This window comes from Penaeus japonicus, unplaced genomic scaffold (assembly GCF_977035675.1).
Source record: "Penaeus japonicus unplaced genomic scaffold, GWHDUDI00000001_assembly GWHDUDI00000031, whole genome shotgun sequence".
NCBI classification, from domain to species: domain Eukaryota; kingdom Metazoa; phylum Arthropoda; class Malacostraca; order Decapoda; family Penaeidae; genus Penaeus; species Penaeus japonicus.
In genome coordinates, this window is record NW_028234433.1 from 13,481,073 (window position 1) to 13,498,572 (window position 17,500).

Consider the following 17,500-nt stretch of genomic DNA (forward strand, 5'->3'; position numbering starts at 1 on the left):
AGAAATATAAAAAATGAAATAAAAAATGATTAAAGTATATAGCGTCCTCGGCAAAAACATCTCACAGTGGTCGAGTCACACATGTAGAAACTAGAAGCGTAATTTGAGTCCACCATCACGAGACCTAATGCCAGAGTCACATGGTGGGAGGCACACACGGGCTCTCGCTCCTGCTGGAGGCCTTGCCCTTCCTGCCTCCCGGTCGCGCTCCATCCCGCGTTCTCGGTCCTCGGCCCTCCATGATGGGCGTCGGAGCCGCGCCACAAATATTGCGACTGAACGCGGGTCACGGGGCGCAGACCTGCTGCATTTCCTTACACCCTATAAATTATAGGCTTTGGCGGCTGCTAAATATCGTCCTCGCTCAGCGGTAGCTGCCGCTATACGTATTCCTCGTTGGGTTTGGGTGTGCCCCGAGCGCTCACTCGGCCGTTGGTGGTGTTGTCCGGTAGTTCGGCGATGTCCTTGAACACGCCAACTAGGCTCTCGAAGTTGGGGCCCCAGTTGAGCAGGTAGTCCCAGCCGAACGTGGACCCGTTGGGTGGCTTGTACGAGCTCATGTTGCTCAGGTCGTCGTCTGATGCCACCAGGGTGCTGAGCGAGCCGCGAAAAGAATCAAAGCCGTCGTAATTTTTAGCAGACTCGTTATCATGCTCGTTCTCGTTGTCTACTTCCGCGAGCTTGCTGAAAATCATGTTGCCCGGCCCAAAATCTCGCGTCACCTTCTCGTAGTTGTTCTCGTACTCGAATTCCGAACAGGTGAACGAGTCATTCCCAGACTCGTCCGTGGAGGAATCCGGAGGCTCTAGGAGCTCCGTGTTCGTCTCTAAGAGCTCTGCTAGCTTATCCTTGCGCTGATTGTCCTCGCTGGAGGAGGAGACAGCGTCCAAAGTGGAGACCAGCGAGGAGTTTCGAGGTCGAGTGTTGAGGCGCTCGATCTCCTCCGCCGTGAGACCCAGACTCACGCTGCTGTCGTGCTTCTTCTTTTTGGTCGACTGGGACGACGCATGCATCGACCCGGACGACTGCGACAGGTGCGACACAGGCGAGTTGAGGGAGCGCTCGCTGGTCGACATCACGTCCTTCACGCCCGGCCCTTGCGAGGTGGCCAGGAGCGCCGTCTGCAGGGGCTTGCCGCTAATGTCCTGCAGCGTGAGGATCCGCGGCGTCTGCTGAGACAGCTCCGAGGACGGCGAGAGGCGCGCGAGGGGCGTGGATTGCATCTTGAGCACGGAGGGCGACTCCCGCGGCGCGACAGGGTTTGGACTCTGCCGCATGAGGTTGCGGGGACTCTCCCGGTGCGGCGTGTTGGGGAAGTTATGCGGCGAATGGCGGTGGTTGTGCTTGTGGTAGCCCGGCACGTGCGGGTTAGTCTTGTACTTGCGCACGTTGCCGTCCCTGTAGCCCTTGTAGTGGTAGACGATGTCGATGTCCGAGGGCGCGATGGACGAGGCGTTCTCCAGGTCATAGTGCTCCGGCGCCTCGGAGTCGGGTATGTGGCCCATGCCCGCCATGGCGTCGCGGTCCTGGAGTTGCGACTCGTCCACGCGAAGGGGCACGCCCGGGGACTTGTTCATTACCTCCCGCTCGATGATGTCTGGGCGCTGCGGGCGCTCGTGGTCGCGCTCCTTGTACTTCTTGGTGGCCATCTCCTGCGAGAGGTGGGACCGCAGCACGTCGTCCGTCATCTCGGCGCTCTCCACGTAGCCGGAGTCCTGCGGCGACCTGCCGGAGTCCGAGGAGGTGTTGGCCAGGAGGGCCGAGCCGTTCTGCTTGACGTGGACGCCGCCCTTCTCCCGCCGCTGCCGCCGCACGCGGTACACGATGAAGGAGACGAGGATGGCGACCAGCAGCAGCACGAAGAACACAATGACGAGCGTAATGCCGATGGAGAGCGGGTCCGTCGAGGCTGCCGTGCCCAAGTCCGCGCCCGTGCAATCCTGCACGAGAGCCACGCCGCGGGCCACCGCCTCGAGCAGGGAGCCCGTGGAGTTGAGCGGCTGCACCTCCCCGTCGACGCTGAAGGTCGACATACACCCGACGAAACCTGCAACAAAAGGAGAATGTTAGACGATAAGCAAATGCACTGCCATGCCCCCTTACTCGTTAAAAAGAACGTCACACACACATACAAAAAAAATAAAAAATAAAAATAAAATAAACAAAAGACGTGTTCCTAAATGTGGACATACACAAGCACACCCATGCGCATTCCTCAGACATCGTGCCCGTGGAATCTATTGCCTCCGAATTAGAAGTTGCCTTAATCCATCCAATCAGAATCCTCTAAAGTCCGTCTGATAAAATCGGTAATGGTGACAGGTAATTGCTTTATTATACAAATTATCTTTTGCAGATCACAATGCATAAGGAGTGGCTGAAACTGATGCGTTATTGCAGAATGTAAATTAAGTGAAAAGTAATGTGTAAATGATGTAAAAAGGAAAATACAGAAAAAGTTACTATCGTAGCGAAATGTAGGATTAAGAAATAAATAAAACCTATTTCGTTTCTTGCCACAAGTTTCATCACATAAACGTATTTTTCATTTATGTTCATATGCAATGTATCATTCAATTTTAGGTCAACGATTAGTCCCCAGCAAAGTCGTGGGAGGGCGTAACGGGCCCGCGTATGACGTCACTTCCTCCCTGCATGTATTCCCTCAGCGTCACGGAGAGCGGCGCTGCAATACTGAGCAGTGGGCCCTCGGATGCATGGAGATAAATAACACGCCTCGGGTCCCGGCTACCTGCTATACACCTGCAATCAACGGTCTACCCTCCCCTTTCCTTCATGTTCCGTCGGGGCTCATAACGGGACATTTTCCTTCGTTTTTGTTATTATTTTCATGTCGACTCGAGGAAACGCCAGGTGGCCGAGCACTTGCGTAACAGGGCGAAGGCGCGCCTCTTCCGTCCCGCCGCCGCTGCCTCGGGTTTCTGACCAGTGACGACGTGGGCTGAATCGACCTCGTGGTCACAACAGTAAGAGAAGAAAGGATAGAAAAGAGGTAGAATAAGAGAGCATTCAAGAAGGTAATGGCGGTGGGAGATTAGTTCGAATCATTTTCCGCTTGTTTCGGAAAAAAACAGCTTCGAGCGTGCGAAGCAATCGTGAAAAAGTGTCAAATGGATAAGAATGATTGCTAAAAGATTATGATCATAATGATCGTTCTGACCATAGCTGGTTTCTATAATCAGTATTCTATTTCAGTGCCTTACTTTATCTCTTTTACGTAGCTGATGCCCTTATTTAATGCACATAATGAGCGTGTTGGAGGTGATGCGAAGGCGGACTGAAGGCAAAGGAGGGAGTAAACTCAGCACATAAGACGAGATGATGAATAGATACCTTTACTAATAATACTGATAAAAAATAGTGAGTTTTAAGTATTGGGGACGGATGTATGGAAGAGAAACACACCTTTTCTCTCTTCATTTCGGCGGCCATAGGAGGTCTGCGCATTCCGTCATGTACCTCGAATCTGTATTCATATCCGTACTCTGGATGCAAGAGGGCATTGCTGTCTTTAGTACTGATTATGGCAACTAAACATAGAAAATGAGACACTTCGTAGATTGCACACCATTTGCTCTGAATGACTATGCCCGCCATCTTACTGCTATAATCAAGCCTCTGAAATTCTCCCCTCCACCGCACATTAATTAAGACTACCTAATGGCTTTGGCCTCTTTAATTATCATATCGTTTAGCATAACTACCCTTTGGCTGAGCAGAGTGGCCACAGATTGAGTCGAGGCTGTTGTTGACACGCCCAAGCGAGCTCTTCGAAGATTGTTGACTTATTACTGAGAGAAAGATAAACAGTTTCCCTTTCGAAACAAAGTATGTTCAAAGCGAGGCAAAACCTCCAACCAAAAAAGTTTGAAGAAAAACGTGTCAACAAATCGGAAGAAAATATAGAGATAAAAATACCTCTACACGCAATTACCCTCTTTAAAAAAAAAAGAGAAAAAAGGCAGGCGTAATGAAAGTCCACACGTCAATTACGGTTTGGGATCCATTTGAGCGCGCACCGGCAAAGAGCAAGAGGAGCTTCGTGGCGGCGGCGACGAAGCGAGCGCAGGCCTAATAGTATTTGACACGCGAACTCCTCGTTAGACGCGACCATACAACTCGCCGGCCCGACTAAAAACTGCTTTTCCCGCAGCCTCTACACTTATATTTATCTGTGATTTTCATCGCTACGGCCCGTAATTTGGCCGCCAAGCAGGACATCTGTGCGCCGGCCCTTTGATGGATGAATCATACTCACATGATGGGAACATAGACGTTCATGTTGCAGAACTCCTTTTAAAATATAATATCTATAATTTTCCGGAAATCGCCTTGCAATAATGGCATCATTATCAGGCAGTATTAACCATGAGAACTAACCTGCCGACCTGTTCCACTTATCCACAAACTAATTTTACGTTGGTAAAAACTTTGATAATATGGAAGTTATAATAGTCAATGGTTATTTTACTCGAAATCGTACTGAAATTTGTAAGACATACATTTTCTAATATATCGTGTTACAAACGATAACATGAGCATAAGAATTCGAAGGCAATGATGATGGGGCTCTACACAAAATCACTAAGAATGATGCTGTATAAAAGATTTCTTACAAATATATTTTAAATTCTAAAGATATAATGATAATAATAGTAATGTTAACTATGAAATATATTGACAATAAAAATAATATTAACCATAAGATATATTGATAATGAGAGTAATGTTAACCATAAGATATATTGATAATAAGAGTAATGTTAACCATAAGATATATTGATAATAAAAGTAATGTTGACCATAACAAAATCCCTAAGATTTAATTAGAGAAAATATTTTTTTGCATTGAAAAAACATTTTAAATTCTAAATATATAATGACAATAATAGTAATGTTAATTATAAGAAAGATTAACAGTTACTAACTATCACAACAGTTACCATACACATTGTTACTACTATGACGACCACCACACGGGCCATTCATCGCCCTCATTCACCACAAGAGCTAAACCCTGAGACTTGCCTTCGGGCGCGTAGGGCAGCGAGCCGGAGAACCTCGGCGCGGCGCCCAGCGTAAGCGAGGTGAGGTAGGCATCAAGGAAGTCGTGCACGAAGCCCTGGTCCAGCTCGTCGCCGACCAGGCTGTCGTCGAGCAGCAGCCTGAGCGCCGACTCGGCCGCCAGGAGCGTCAGGTTGTGCCACACGCCGTCGTTGACGCTCAGCTCCGGCACCGTCATGTTGATGGGCTGGTTGGCGCCCTGCTTCGACGTGTACTGCAGGCGGCCGCTGCGGATCTCCACCAGCGTGTAGTCGTTGTTGGTGGCGCTGTGGAGGAGCACGCCGTTCTCCATCAGAGTGCGGAAGCGGAACGACAGGCTCTTGGGCGGCGGCGGCTTGAGCTGCCGGGGGAGCCGTGGGCGTGCGTGGTACGTGTTGGCCTCGCGCGCCCATCGCGAGTGCTGCTGGTAGAGGTGCGGCAGCAGCTGGCGGCGGCGGTGCTGCTGGCGGATCAGGAATTCCACGTAGGCGCCGCGCGTGAAGGAGGCGGGGCGCAGGGCGGAGTCGCAGTCTGGCGCCACGAGGCCGTTGGCGCAGCGGCACATGTGGGTTGACCAGCGGTCCAGGCACGTGGCGCCCTCGCCGCACGGGTTGCCCGCGCACACGTCCGCCACGCGCTCACACGTGTCCGAGATTCCACGAGCCTGCGGGAGAAAGGGAAACGCGCGCGTGGTTGGGGTGAGGAAATTCCATCCTATTCAGCATTCCAGAATTTAGAGAGAATAATCACTGGCGTGCGTACGTACGTGCGTGCGTATGGGGACTTACCTGAATGGGACCGGAGAGGTTGAGCGGCCTGCCGTTGATGGACACCGCCTGGATGCAGCCGATGAAGTCGTCGGCGAACACCTGCTGCGGCCGCTCCTGCAGGGGGTCCACGGTCATCACGCCGCCCAGGTACATCGGCTCGTTGTTGAAGTTCAGCGTCCTGCGGGGAAGGGGCGTCAGGAGGCTGTCGGGGCTGATCTAAGTATATTCCGAAACGTGCATACACACACACACACACACATATATATACATATTTATATATATATATATATATATATATATATATACATATATTTATATATATATATATATTATATATATATATATATATATTATATATGATATATATAATATATATATATATATATATATATATATATATATATATATATATATTATATATATATACATATTTATGTACACACACACACACACACCACACACACACACACACACACACACACACACACACGCACGGACACACACACACACACACACACACTCATATGTATATATATATATCTATATATATATATATATATATATATATATATATATATAAATATATATATATATATATATATATATATATATATATATATATATATATATATATATATATATATATATATATATACATATACATATACATATACATATACATATACACATACACATACATCAATAAGTGCACATATTCATATATACATACATATATATACACATACATGTACGTATACAGGTGTATATATATACATAAACATATACGTGTACATAAACATACACATACATGCATACATATATACACATATGCATACAATACATATAGACATATATGCACAGTACCTACACACACACACACACATATACACATACCTTGTGTGTACGTGCGCGTGCGTGTGCGCCATACGTATGCGAACACAGTGCCTACTCACCCCGTGGGTCCTGTGTCATCGCTGTAGCAGGTCGGGTCGACGGGGCGGCACTCGTCGCACGCCTCGCCGTTGCGCGTGCAGGTGGCGACGCTGAGGGAGATGACGCGGCCGTTGCGAGTCGCCGTCACCTTGTACCACTTCCCGTCGGCGACGTTCCGACTGACGCCGATGCGCGTGATGGCCGTGCGGGCGCCGCCGAAGCTGAACCTGGGCTGGCCGCCCTTCAGCTCGATGGCCACGAAGTCCGAGCGCCCGCCGGACTGCAGGCCGTAGTTGTACACGAGGAGAGCGTCCGGCTTGTTGGTGGAGAAGGTGATGGAGATGTCGTTGGTGGTGGAGTCCAGGGTCGGGAAGGTCATGTACGAGAGCTCGCTGAAGCTGAAGGTGGACTTCTCGCAGTGGGTACCGTAGAAGTTGATCTTGCAAGAGCATCTGTAGCTCGGTTTGAGCGAGATGCACGACCCTCCGTTGAGGCAGGGGTTGGGGCGGCAGGACTCGCTGGCCAACTCGCATTGGTTGCCGCGGTAGCCGGGGCGACACAGGCAGAAGAAGCCGCCCTCGAACGTGGCTTGGCAGGAGCCGCCGTTGCGACAAGGGTTGTCATCACAGGCGTTGGTCTTGTCTACCTCGCACTGACGTCCCTGGCGCGATGGTGGACACGAGCACATGAAGACGAATCCTTTCCTGGTGCAGGTTCCTCCGTACTGACACGGGTTAGGTGAACAGGGGTCCTGTCGGAGCTCACACCTGGACCCCGTGAAGCCCTGGCGACACCTGCATGACACGTCGTGGCGGATGAGCGGCGACGTGAAAATGAAGCTGGGCGAGTCGGTGATCTCCGTCTCGTCATAGGCGTGGATGCCGTGCGAGCACTCGCCGCCGTTCTCGCATGGCGTGTCACTGCAAGGGTTGTAGTCCACGATGAGCTGCAAGCCCTGCAGTGACTGAGTCAGCCTTGGTTCTTCGGCAGCCAACTTTCGCGTCACGTCGGCCGGCGAGAGGAAGGAACCTGTTTCAGACTCGGCCACCGTAAGGGTCAGGTCAGTGTGGGACTCGACGTTCAGCATGGAGTAGATCCTCACGTGACCGCCAGAGAACATCGGCACCAGCGTGTCCATGAAGGGCTTGTAGTACAAACTGAGGAAACGATCCGCGGTGACATTCAAAAGGCGCAAGGTCAAGCTGTTGCTGAGGGTGGCGTTGTCAAACGATTCGAACTCCAGGGTTACCTTCGAGGTGACGTCGGGATGCTTGCCATCATTACCTAAAACACTGAAGGTGTAGGTGCGGTCATGCATGACACGGGCCGCGTGCAGGTTACACGCGTTAGGGATGGAGAAAATAGCTGCATCCTGCGTCAGGATCTGACAGGAGTATTGCCCGGCCGTGTCGGCGTCATTAGGGTGTACATCGGCCACTTTGCCTCCAGGGAACACGCCACGGAAGGTCTGCACCTTCACCGTCACGGTCCTTGGGGTGGAGGGCGAGTCGTTCTTGTCCAGGACAATGATGGTGACTGGGTACTCCGATTTCATCTTGGGTTTGCCGCTGTCCTCGACCTCGATGCGGAAGTTGAGCTCCGGCGTGGTCTCCCGATCGATGTTGCGGGTTGTCTTGACCTCGCCGGTGGCTTGGTCCACGGTGAAGAACTCGCGGTGTTCGCCTCCGACGATGTAGTACGTGAAGGGCTGGGTGTTGGGAGCCAGATCTGGATCCGTTGCGCTCAGGGTCATCACAGAGGTCATGACGGGCTCGTGCTCAGATACATAACCCACGATATCTGGGGGATCAAACTGAGGTCCGTTGTCGTTCACATCATCTAAAATGACACGCACGAGGGTCGTGCCGGTCTGAGGTGGCGTGCCGTTGTCAATGGCCCCGACCGTCAGGTTATACACTTGAATGGTTTCTCGGTCCAGCTGTGCTGTGGTTTCAATCACACCGCTCTGAGGATCGACCTTGAATACCTGGCCCAGGTTGCCTCCGATGATGGAGTAAGTGAACTGGTTGTTTTTCGGACGCACGTCGGAGTCCACAGCCGTGACATTGACGACCAGTGTACCGACAAGCGCTCCCTCGGAGAGCCTAGTTTCATACAGCGGCTGAGAGAACACAGGAGGATCGTTGCCATCTTGAATGGCGATGGTGATCTGCGCCTCGTCGGTGTCGTTACCGCGGATGCTGCCGGCGTTCTTCGCCATGACAGTCAACACTACTCTGTTCTGACTCTCGCGGTCGAGGCTGCGGGCCACCGTGATGACGCCGGTGGTTGGCTGAATCAGGAAACCGCGATCGTTGCTCGCGCCCACCAGGAGGTAGTATACGAGGCCGTCCTCGCCCTTGTCCTCGTCCGTGGCCTGGATGGCGCCGACGGACGTTCCTATCCTCGCTGATTCCGACACTGTGAACTGGAAGACCGGCTGGATGAACCGAGGGAAGAACTCATTTCGGCCTGTGACGTGCACCACCACCTCGGCCGAACCCCACTGCGAGGAATCAGGGTTGTTGGCAGCTCTTACATCGAGCACGTAGCTACTCTTTTCCTCGTAGTCAAACACTCTTCGTGATGTGATCACTCCCGTTTCGGGGTCCACTGCAAAGAACTCCTTGCCGTCACCGCCCACCAGTGTGTACTGGATGACAGCATTGCGGGCGGAGTCGATGTCGGTAGCATTGAGTTTGAACACAGTAGTTCCAGCTGCAGCGTTCTCGGCGATGTAGGCATCGTATTGTTTTTCGCTGAACCTTGGTGGATTGTCGTTGATGTCTGTGAGTATGACAGTGAGCACAGCTGTGGAATGGCGGGGCTCGAAAGCAAGGTCATGCGCCGTGAGGTTGAGCCGATATTCTTGCACGGCGTCGTAATCCAGCGGGTGCGTAATGGTCACGTCTCCCGTGCTTTCATCAATTGCAAACTTGCCTGCTTCATTGCCGCTTGTGATGGAGTACCGCACGAGGCCGTTGGGTCCCTTATCGCTGTCCGTCGCCGTCAGAGTTCCTATGGCCGAGCCGAGGGGCTCGTTCTCGGGGACAATAACCTGGTTGCTGAGAGCAGTGAATTCCGGAGTGTGCTTGTTCTCTCCAGTCACTACCAGTGTTACCAGAACGTCGTCCTTCTTCGGAGGAACGCCGCGGTCCAGAGCCCGAATGAGGAGCATGAACTGAGCGTCGACGCGGTCCTGGAGGCTCCTGGCCACCGTGATCCAGCCGGTGTTCGGCTCCAGCATGAAGTAGTCGGTGCCATTGCCGCCCACCTTCTGATACTCGATCTCGGCGTTGATGCCGAAGTCGCGATTGTCGACGGCCTTGATCTGGATGATGGACATGCCGATGGTTGAGCTTTCCGGAACGGGCGTGAAGTAGTGGTCTTGGGTGAACTTGGGCGGGTTGTTGTTGGCATCCACCACGTTGATGACGACTGCGCTCTCCGACGACATCGGCGGCTTCCCGTTGTCAGTGGCGACTACGACCAGGTGGTACTGATTCTCTGGCGACGGCCCCTTCAGAGTGTGTTTATACTGAAGCGCTTGTTTTGACAGTATTTCGCCGCTTGAAGGATCCACGCTGAAGAAGTCCGACGGGAATTTTAGCGAATACGATATAACGCTATTTGGCCCTTGCTTGTCCTGATCCGTTGCCGTGACTTGGCCGACGAACGCCACACTGTGCTGCAACTCCGGGAAGTTAAACACATAGTTGCTCTGCTCGAACTCGGGGGCGTTGTCGTTCTCGTCCTGCACGGTGATGGTGAGAGGGGTCTCGGCGCGCCAAGAGCCGTCCACAGCAGACACCTTCAGGAGATATTCGTCGTTTTGCTCACGGTCAATAGCGCTGGCCACAGTGACGTTCCCGCTCACAGGGTCGATGTAGAACTTTCCTCCGGGGTTCTCCGTGAAGCTGTAGGTCGCGTTGGCGTTCTGGCCGATATCGCGATCGCTGGAGGTCACCTGAATGACGAAAGTTCCGACTTCGGCATTTTCCGTCACGTTGACGCTGAACAACCTCGTGAACCTCGGAGGATTATCGTTCTTGTCCTGCACTGTGACCACCACCATGGCCGTGCCCGTCTGCGCTGGCGTGCCCTTGTCCACCGCCTCCACCGTCAGCGTGTACACCTCCACTTCCTCGCGGTCGAGCTGGATCTTGGTGTAGATCTGGCCCGTCTCGGCGTCGAGCGTGAAGGCCTCCGCCGCGGGAGAGTCCTGCCTGAGCTGGTAGATGACGTTGGCGTTGGTGCCGGAGTCGCGGTCCGTGGCGCTGACCGTGGCCACCAGCTGCGGCGGATACTGCGCCTCCTGGATGCTGGCGTTGTACACCGCCTGCGAGAATACGGGAGCGTTGTCGTTGAAATCGGTCACGTTGACGACCAGGTGGGTGACGGAGGTGAGAGGAGGGTCGTCGGCATCCTTGGCAGCGACCCACACCTCGTATCTCGGCGCTGTTTCGTAATCTAATCCGAACTGTGAAATTCGCAATTCGCCTGTTTTCTTGTCCACCGTGAAGGCCTGGCCGACGTTTCCGCCGGCGATGCTGAAGGTGACGGCGCCGGTGGGTCCGGCCTTCGGCGACGTGGCAGTCAGGGTGGTGACCAGGTCCCCTCGCGCGGCCTCGCTGAAGCTGAAGGTCTTCTCCAGCGGCTGGAACTCGGGGAACATGTTGTTCGGTTGCAGCTGCACCACGAGGCGGGCCGTCGCGGACAGAGGCGTCTCTCCGGAGTCCGTGGCCAAGACCTCGAGCTCGTAGGTCGTGTCTCCCACGAGCCCCGTCGAGGCCTTGATCACACCCGTCTCCTGGTTCATGTAGAACTTGTCGGCGTCGTTGCCCGACAGGTAGTACGTGACTCGCCCGTTGACTCCCTCGTCGGGGTCCCTCGCTTCGCCTCCGAACACGAAGTCGCCTGCGATGAAAAAAAACAACAAAAAAACACCCAGTTAGCTCCAATGACTAATTTCCTATCGGTGTCAGCGTCATTTTACCCGTGTCACCCAATTATTCTAACGAATCATTAAAACAAATTGATATATTGGGACCACACCCTCCACTTACAACACATACAAGCCTACTTTTAATAAGAATGAACATTAGATACAAGTATTACATACAAGAAAAATATTTAAATTAATGTAAATAGATGAATAAATGTAATAGATAGTAGACTCGGGAAAATAGGATAAGTCGACGTAGAGAAGAAGCAGAAAAGAGACATCATAAAAAAAGTGTACAGTGATCACTGAAATTGGTATAAAACGTTCCACTGTAAAAGAAGGAGAGAGCGCGCGCGACCTGACGCAGTCGAGACGAGCCGACTCCGCATGTTGAAAGGGGTGGGAGGCAGAGTGGCTACTGACCTGGGGCGGTGGGGTCCGGGACGTGGATGAGGTACTGCTCTTGCGAGAAGGCCGGTGCATTGTCGTTCTCGTCTGTCACTGTCACGCTCACCTGCAGGATAACAAACACACACCACCCGTATTACCAACATGTTATAGTACAAATAAAACATATTTCAAAACATATTTGATGATATGAACAATTACAAAACATTATTTTATGAGAAGAATTTTCCTTTCATGACATTATTAGCTAAGACAAACAGATTTCCTTTGCCACAAAAGTCTTCCTCGGGTCTTCAGAAATTCGGTTACCAGCAACCAATTACCCGAACCCGTGCCTCGCTTCGGCTGCAATGTCAAAACACGTCGTAAAAAGCTCGAACTCTCACCTGTGTGGTGGCGGAGCGCGGTTCGGTGAGCGAGGAGTCGTGGGCTTGAAGGATCAGGGAATAGTGTGCCACTTGTTCGCGGTCCAGTCGTGCCACCGTGCGGATGATGCCCGTCCACTCCTCGACCATGAACACGCCGGAAGCGCCCTCGAGCAGCGAGTACCTGCAGAGCGACAGAGCGAGCGGGTTAGCAAGCATTACAGGGCAGCGTCACATCGACAGCAGAGATAAGTTATATTTACAGAACACGCAGCGTGTACCTATCTATCTCAGAGGGATTTTCCTCCAGTAGACATGACATTAAGCCAAGTAGTACAATATAAGTAACAATAGAGCATTACATCCTCCGTCATAAAGAACTGAACGGAATGGAAATAATTATAATAATGATAGTAATAAGACCACATTCCTGCCAGGGTCTGTTGGGGATCACACAGACAGGTGAAGGACAATTATATCTTGCTAGGGTTGGGACAGTGGAAGAAAGGAAAGAGGAAGATAGATGGAAACACCAAAGGAGGGAAAAAAGTAATGTAATACGAGGCAAAAAATGGAGATATGGAGAAGTCCAAGAACGACAGAAAGCATTCTTCAAAGGAAGGGAAAGGAGAAAATAAAGTACATAGAAGAAATGGGATTGGATGAGAGAAAGAGAGCGTGAGAGGGAAGGAAGACCGTGGAGAGGAAAAGGGGTGTAACTGCTAGCAAATGATGCGTTTTTAACCAGCGGAAATGAGAGTATCATGTTAATTTTGATACTCTACTCGCTTTAATTGCCCTTAAGCAATCCCTCACTGTCAGAAATTCCAGCGAACCCCATCAGTCATACATCGTATTTGCATATAATACCGACAACATGCCCGATATAATGTCAGAACGAGAATGGGGCATTAAGAAGAGACATTGTAACGTCTAATGAAACAAAAATATCTCAAATCGTAAGACGTGAAAAGGAGGAAAAATAAAACGTTAATGACAACTTGAGATAATACGAGAAGCATAATGGAAAAAAAAGGATAACAGGATGTAGATATGGAGAGGAAAAGAAGAGGATGATCAAGATATGAGATTGCGAGAAATAAATAACAAGGGAAAAATAAAACGAGAGTGAGAAATAAAATAAAATCGAAATGAAGGAAGTAAAAAAAAACTAGAGCTATATAAATTATACAGAAAGAGAGAAAATAATTAAAATGGGAGACACAAAAAAAACAAATCAAAAGACACATAAGAAACAAGATTGAAATAAAAGAAAAAGAGAGAGAGCAAGATATATATATATATATATATATATATATATATATATATATATATATATATATAGAGAGAGAGAGAGAGAGAGAGAGAGAGAGAGAGAGGGAGAGAGAGAGAAGATGTCAAGAGAAAAGAGAAAGACAAAGACAAAGAAAAAGATAAGAGAAAAACAAAGAAAACCAGAACCAAGAAACTAAAACGGAGAAAAAAACAAACACCAAGACGAACACAGCTTCACCCTGACCACTCACCTGATCTTGGCATTTGCTCCAGCGTCGCGGTCCGTGGCAGTGACGGCGATGACCTGCGTGTCAGGATCCACGGTCTCGCTGACGGTGGCCTCGTACTCGTCCTTCGGGAACATCGGGGCGTGGTCGTTCTCATCCTGCACGAGGACCGAGATCGTCCCTGTTCCGGTCAGACGCGGGGTTCCTGTAGGAGGGAGGGAGAGAGAGATCGAGGTTAGTTCTCGTGGCGAAGAGGGCGGTTGGAGAAGCTAGTGTGAGGATCTAGTAGGTGTGTTTGCTTAGTGTTGGTAGTTAGTTCGTGTGTGGTTCTTAGCTTGGAGATTTTTTTTTTTATGTGTATTTCGTTTGATTAGTGTTGATGTTGCTATTTATGTGTGGTACTTAGGGAGTAATGTGCATTGGACAATGCGAATTATTAAGAAAATAATAACTCCGGAATGATGCAACAAAGGTATTCTTTACAATAACCGACGTTAATGCAAAATCACACCCTATTTGCACTTGTATTAAAAACAAAACATTTTTTATAAATCAAATGCAAGTGTAAAAAATAGTGTCACGATAATGTCAACCCTACAGTCACCGCAGGGAGTGGCGCTATAAACCAAGGCAACCCTGCGACGTTGAAAAGTGAACTCAAGTGAGACTCGGGCCGAACTTAAGCGTAATTGACGATGGTTGCAAGTCAGGTCTTTAAGAGAGAGGTCAGCGGAGGTCAGGGTGTCAGCGCAACAGCAGGCGATGGTCGTGTTATAGATAAGAGGCAATAAATATGAATGGAAGGCATTGGGTCGAGGTTACAGCATTCGCTCGTGGGTTCTGTGTAGAAAGTTGCAGTTTATAAGACACGCTTTCCTTACCCTTTCGTGTATCCAGAAATCGTTGTCCGTAACGAGGTCTAACCGCTCAAACTATTCGACAAAAAGTAATCTCCAGTGAAAGTTACATGATTAAACTGGCGCAACGGAAGGGGAACGGCCAAATAAAATGAAAATCTGTACGCGAAATGACTCTCATATTTGACCCAAATGTTGAGATTGTCGTCGTGGAAGAAGAAGAAGAAAAAAAGAAAAAAGTCATGGAATTTCATCTATCCAGTTAACTGCCTTGTTGACTCGCCCTCCACGCTCTCCGTGTTTACCCAATCCCGGCGGTTAACAAATCAACTTTCACGAGCAAATTACATGAAGCTATTCCCTTTGTGTGCATAACATGGCGAGGGGTAAATTAAGGCACATGCACAGAATCACTGTTAGATCAAATGTCAAGTAAAAGTTACAATGTTGCATTTGCTTACATGATGAGCTATTGAAGACGCATACGAGGTGTAATCACGCAAGCACACACATGCAAAATAGGACGAGAATCATTCACTCAATCGAGAGTAAAATCATTGGTTCTTTCAACTAGTTTCCTTTTTTTCCGATAATGCGATGTACAAGAGAAAGGGGGCTGACTCTCACATACACAGTCACACACACACTCTTACAGTAGTTAGACATACATGCACACCCACTTACACACATACACTTCTCCTTCCCTACACATACCCACCTTCCCCTTACATAAACAGACCCCCCCCACAAACATCCTCCCCCCCCTTCAACACACAGCCACCCCGTTCCCCCTTCCCTCCACAGACCCAAGCCACAAGCCACACCCACCAACGCGACCCCTCCGCCCATCCGCACGCCCACGCTGACCATCCCGCGCCTGCAGCATCCTCACCAAGCGAGCGGAGGGCGAGTGCGTTCCTCCGAGCCACCGGAAGCCGCAGAGGAGTGAAGCAAACCGCGAAATTTGCAAGAGTGGAGAAAGTATAGCGAGTGACTGTCATGCGGCCATTATCTCAGCGGCAGCCAAGCGTGCGATTCACTCTCGGTCTTGCTGTCGTCCTTGTTGCATTTTGCTGCCGTTGTTGCTGTTGTTGTTGTGTTTGTTGTATTTGGCTGTGCTTGTTGATATTGCCGTTGTGTTTGCTGCATTTGGCTGTGCTTGTTGCTATTGCTGTTGTGTTTGCTGCATTTGTTTGTTTTTGTTTTGTTTTTTGGCCGTTTTCATCTTCGTTGGATTTTTTTTATGTTGTCTTTGTTGATTTCTTGTTAATGTTTGTTGTCGTCATTGTTGAAAATGAATGTTCTCGATTTTGGAAAAAAAAATCTACCTTTCATTTGAAAGAGTTTGTACTCGTGTGTTGAAAAAAAATCAACTCAATATTACCAGCGATATCAAAAAGAAAAGAGGCGGTTAAACTCAGCAATGAGCGTGTGCAAAAGAGAGAGAGAAATCACACACACACACACACACACACACACACACACACACACACACACATATATATATATATATATATATATATATACATATAAGTAAATAATACAAATGATAAAACTGTCTCTAGCACCAATAAAAACCAATAATAACAATAATGCAAATGATAATACGCCCATAACAAGAACCCCTTGCACGAGCTACCGTTTCACTACCTTCGTCTACCGGAAAAAAAGAAAAGTAAAGCCTTAGCGACGGCATTACACCTGGGAGATCATCAACCCCATTATTAGAAGGGGGAGAAAAAGCTTTATTCTCGTTCCCTCTACACGCTTTGGGCGGGTGAGGATGGGAGGATGGGAGGATGGGGGGGAGGGGGGAGATCCTTTCAGTTCTGTTTATAGGTTAGGTATTGTGTGTGTGTGTGTGTTGTGTGTGTGTGTGTGTGTGTGTGTGTGTGTGTGTGTGTGTGTGTGTGTGTGTGTGTGTATATGTGTGTATATGTGTATATATATGTATATATATATATATATATATATATATATATATATATATATATATATATATATATATAGAGAGAGAGAGAGAGAGAGAGAGAGAGAGAGAGAGAGAGAGTGTGAGAGAGAGAGATTGACAGATACATTCCTACTGAGCATTGAAATCTCTGGGATCTCCTAACACAAACATACGAAGAAAGAGAGCGAGAGAAAAGAAGAAAAATGGAAACCCCAACAATTCAAGAAAACAACAACAAAACAAAACAAAGAAAGGTGCTCGCCCGTCCTTCCGTCGCCCAAAACCTAAAACCCCTTAATGAGATGTTCCACAGGATCACACAGGCCCCTGAATCACCTGCGAGGAAACACACATCGCGAGGAAAGAGGCGTAGCGTGATTGAGATGAAATGGGGATGATAAAGATGAGATAAAGGGTGGAAATGAATGATGGGAGATGAAAGAGAGATGGGAATGAATGATGGAAAGTGAACAAGAGATGGAAATGAGTGATGGGAGATGAAAGAGAGATGGAAATGAATGATGGAAGGTGAACAAGAGATGGAAATGAGTGATGGGAGATGAAAAGGAGTTTGGAATGGATGATGGGAGATGAAAGAGAGATGGGAATGAATGATGGGAGATGAAAGAGAGATGGGAACGAAAGGCGGTAGATGGGAATGAAAGATGGGAGATGAAAAAGAGGTGTAAATGAAGGATGGAAGAT

At 49.3% G+C, this 17,500-nt stretch overlaps 1 protein-coding gene across 1 annotated transcript in view; it reads right to left on the reverse strand.

Moving 5' to 3' along the window:
- The window catches only part of ft (cadherin-related tumor suppressor fat), a 244,143-nt gene that overhangs the window by 1,759 nt on the left and 224,884 nt on the right, over window positions 1–17,500 (reverse strand). Inside the window, exons 8-14 of the mRNA XM_086555718.1 lie at window positions 14,012–14,192; window positions 12,507–12,669; window positions 12,136–12,226; window positions 6,788–11,684; window positions 5,853–6,012; window positions 5,050–5,728; window positions 1–2,047 (exon numbers count right to left, since the gene is read on the reverse strand). The exon at window positions 1–2,047 is cut by the window's left edge and continues 1,759 nt beyond it. Coding sequence (XP_086411844.1) covers window positions 381–2,047; window positions 5,050–5,728; window positions 5,853–6,012; window positions 6,788–11,684; window positions 12,136–12,226; window positions 12,507–12,669; window positions 14,012–14,192 — 7,838 coding nt within the window. The 3' untranslated portion in view covers window positions 1–380. The remainder of the gene's footprint in view (window positions 2,048–5,049; window positions 5,729–5,852; window positions 6,013–6,787; window positions 11,685–12,135; window positions 12,227–12,506; window positions 12,670–14,011; window positions 14,193–17,500) is intronic.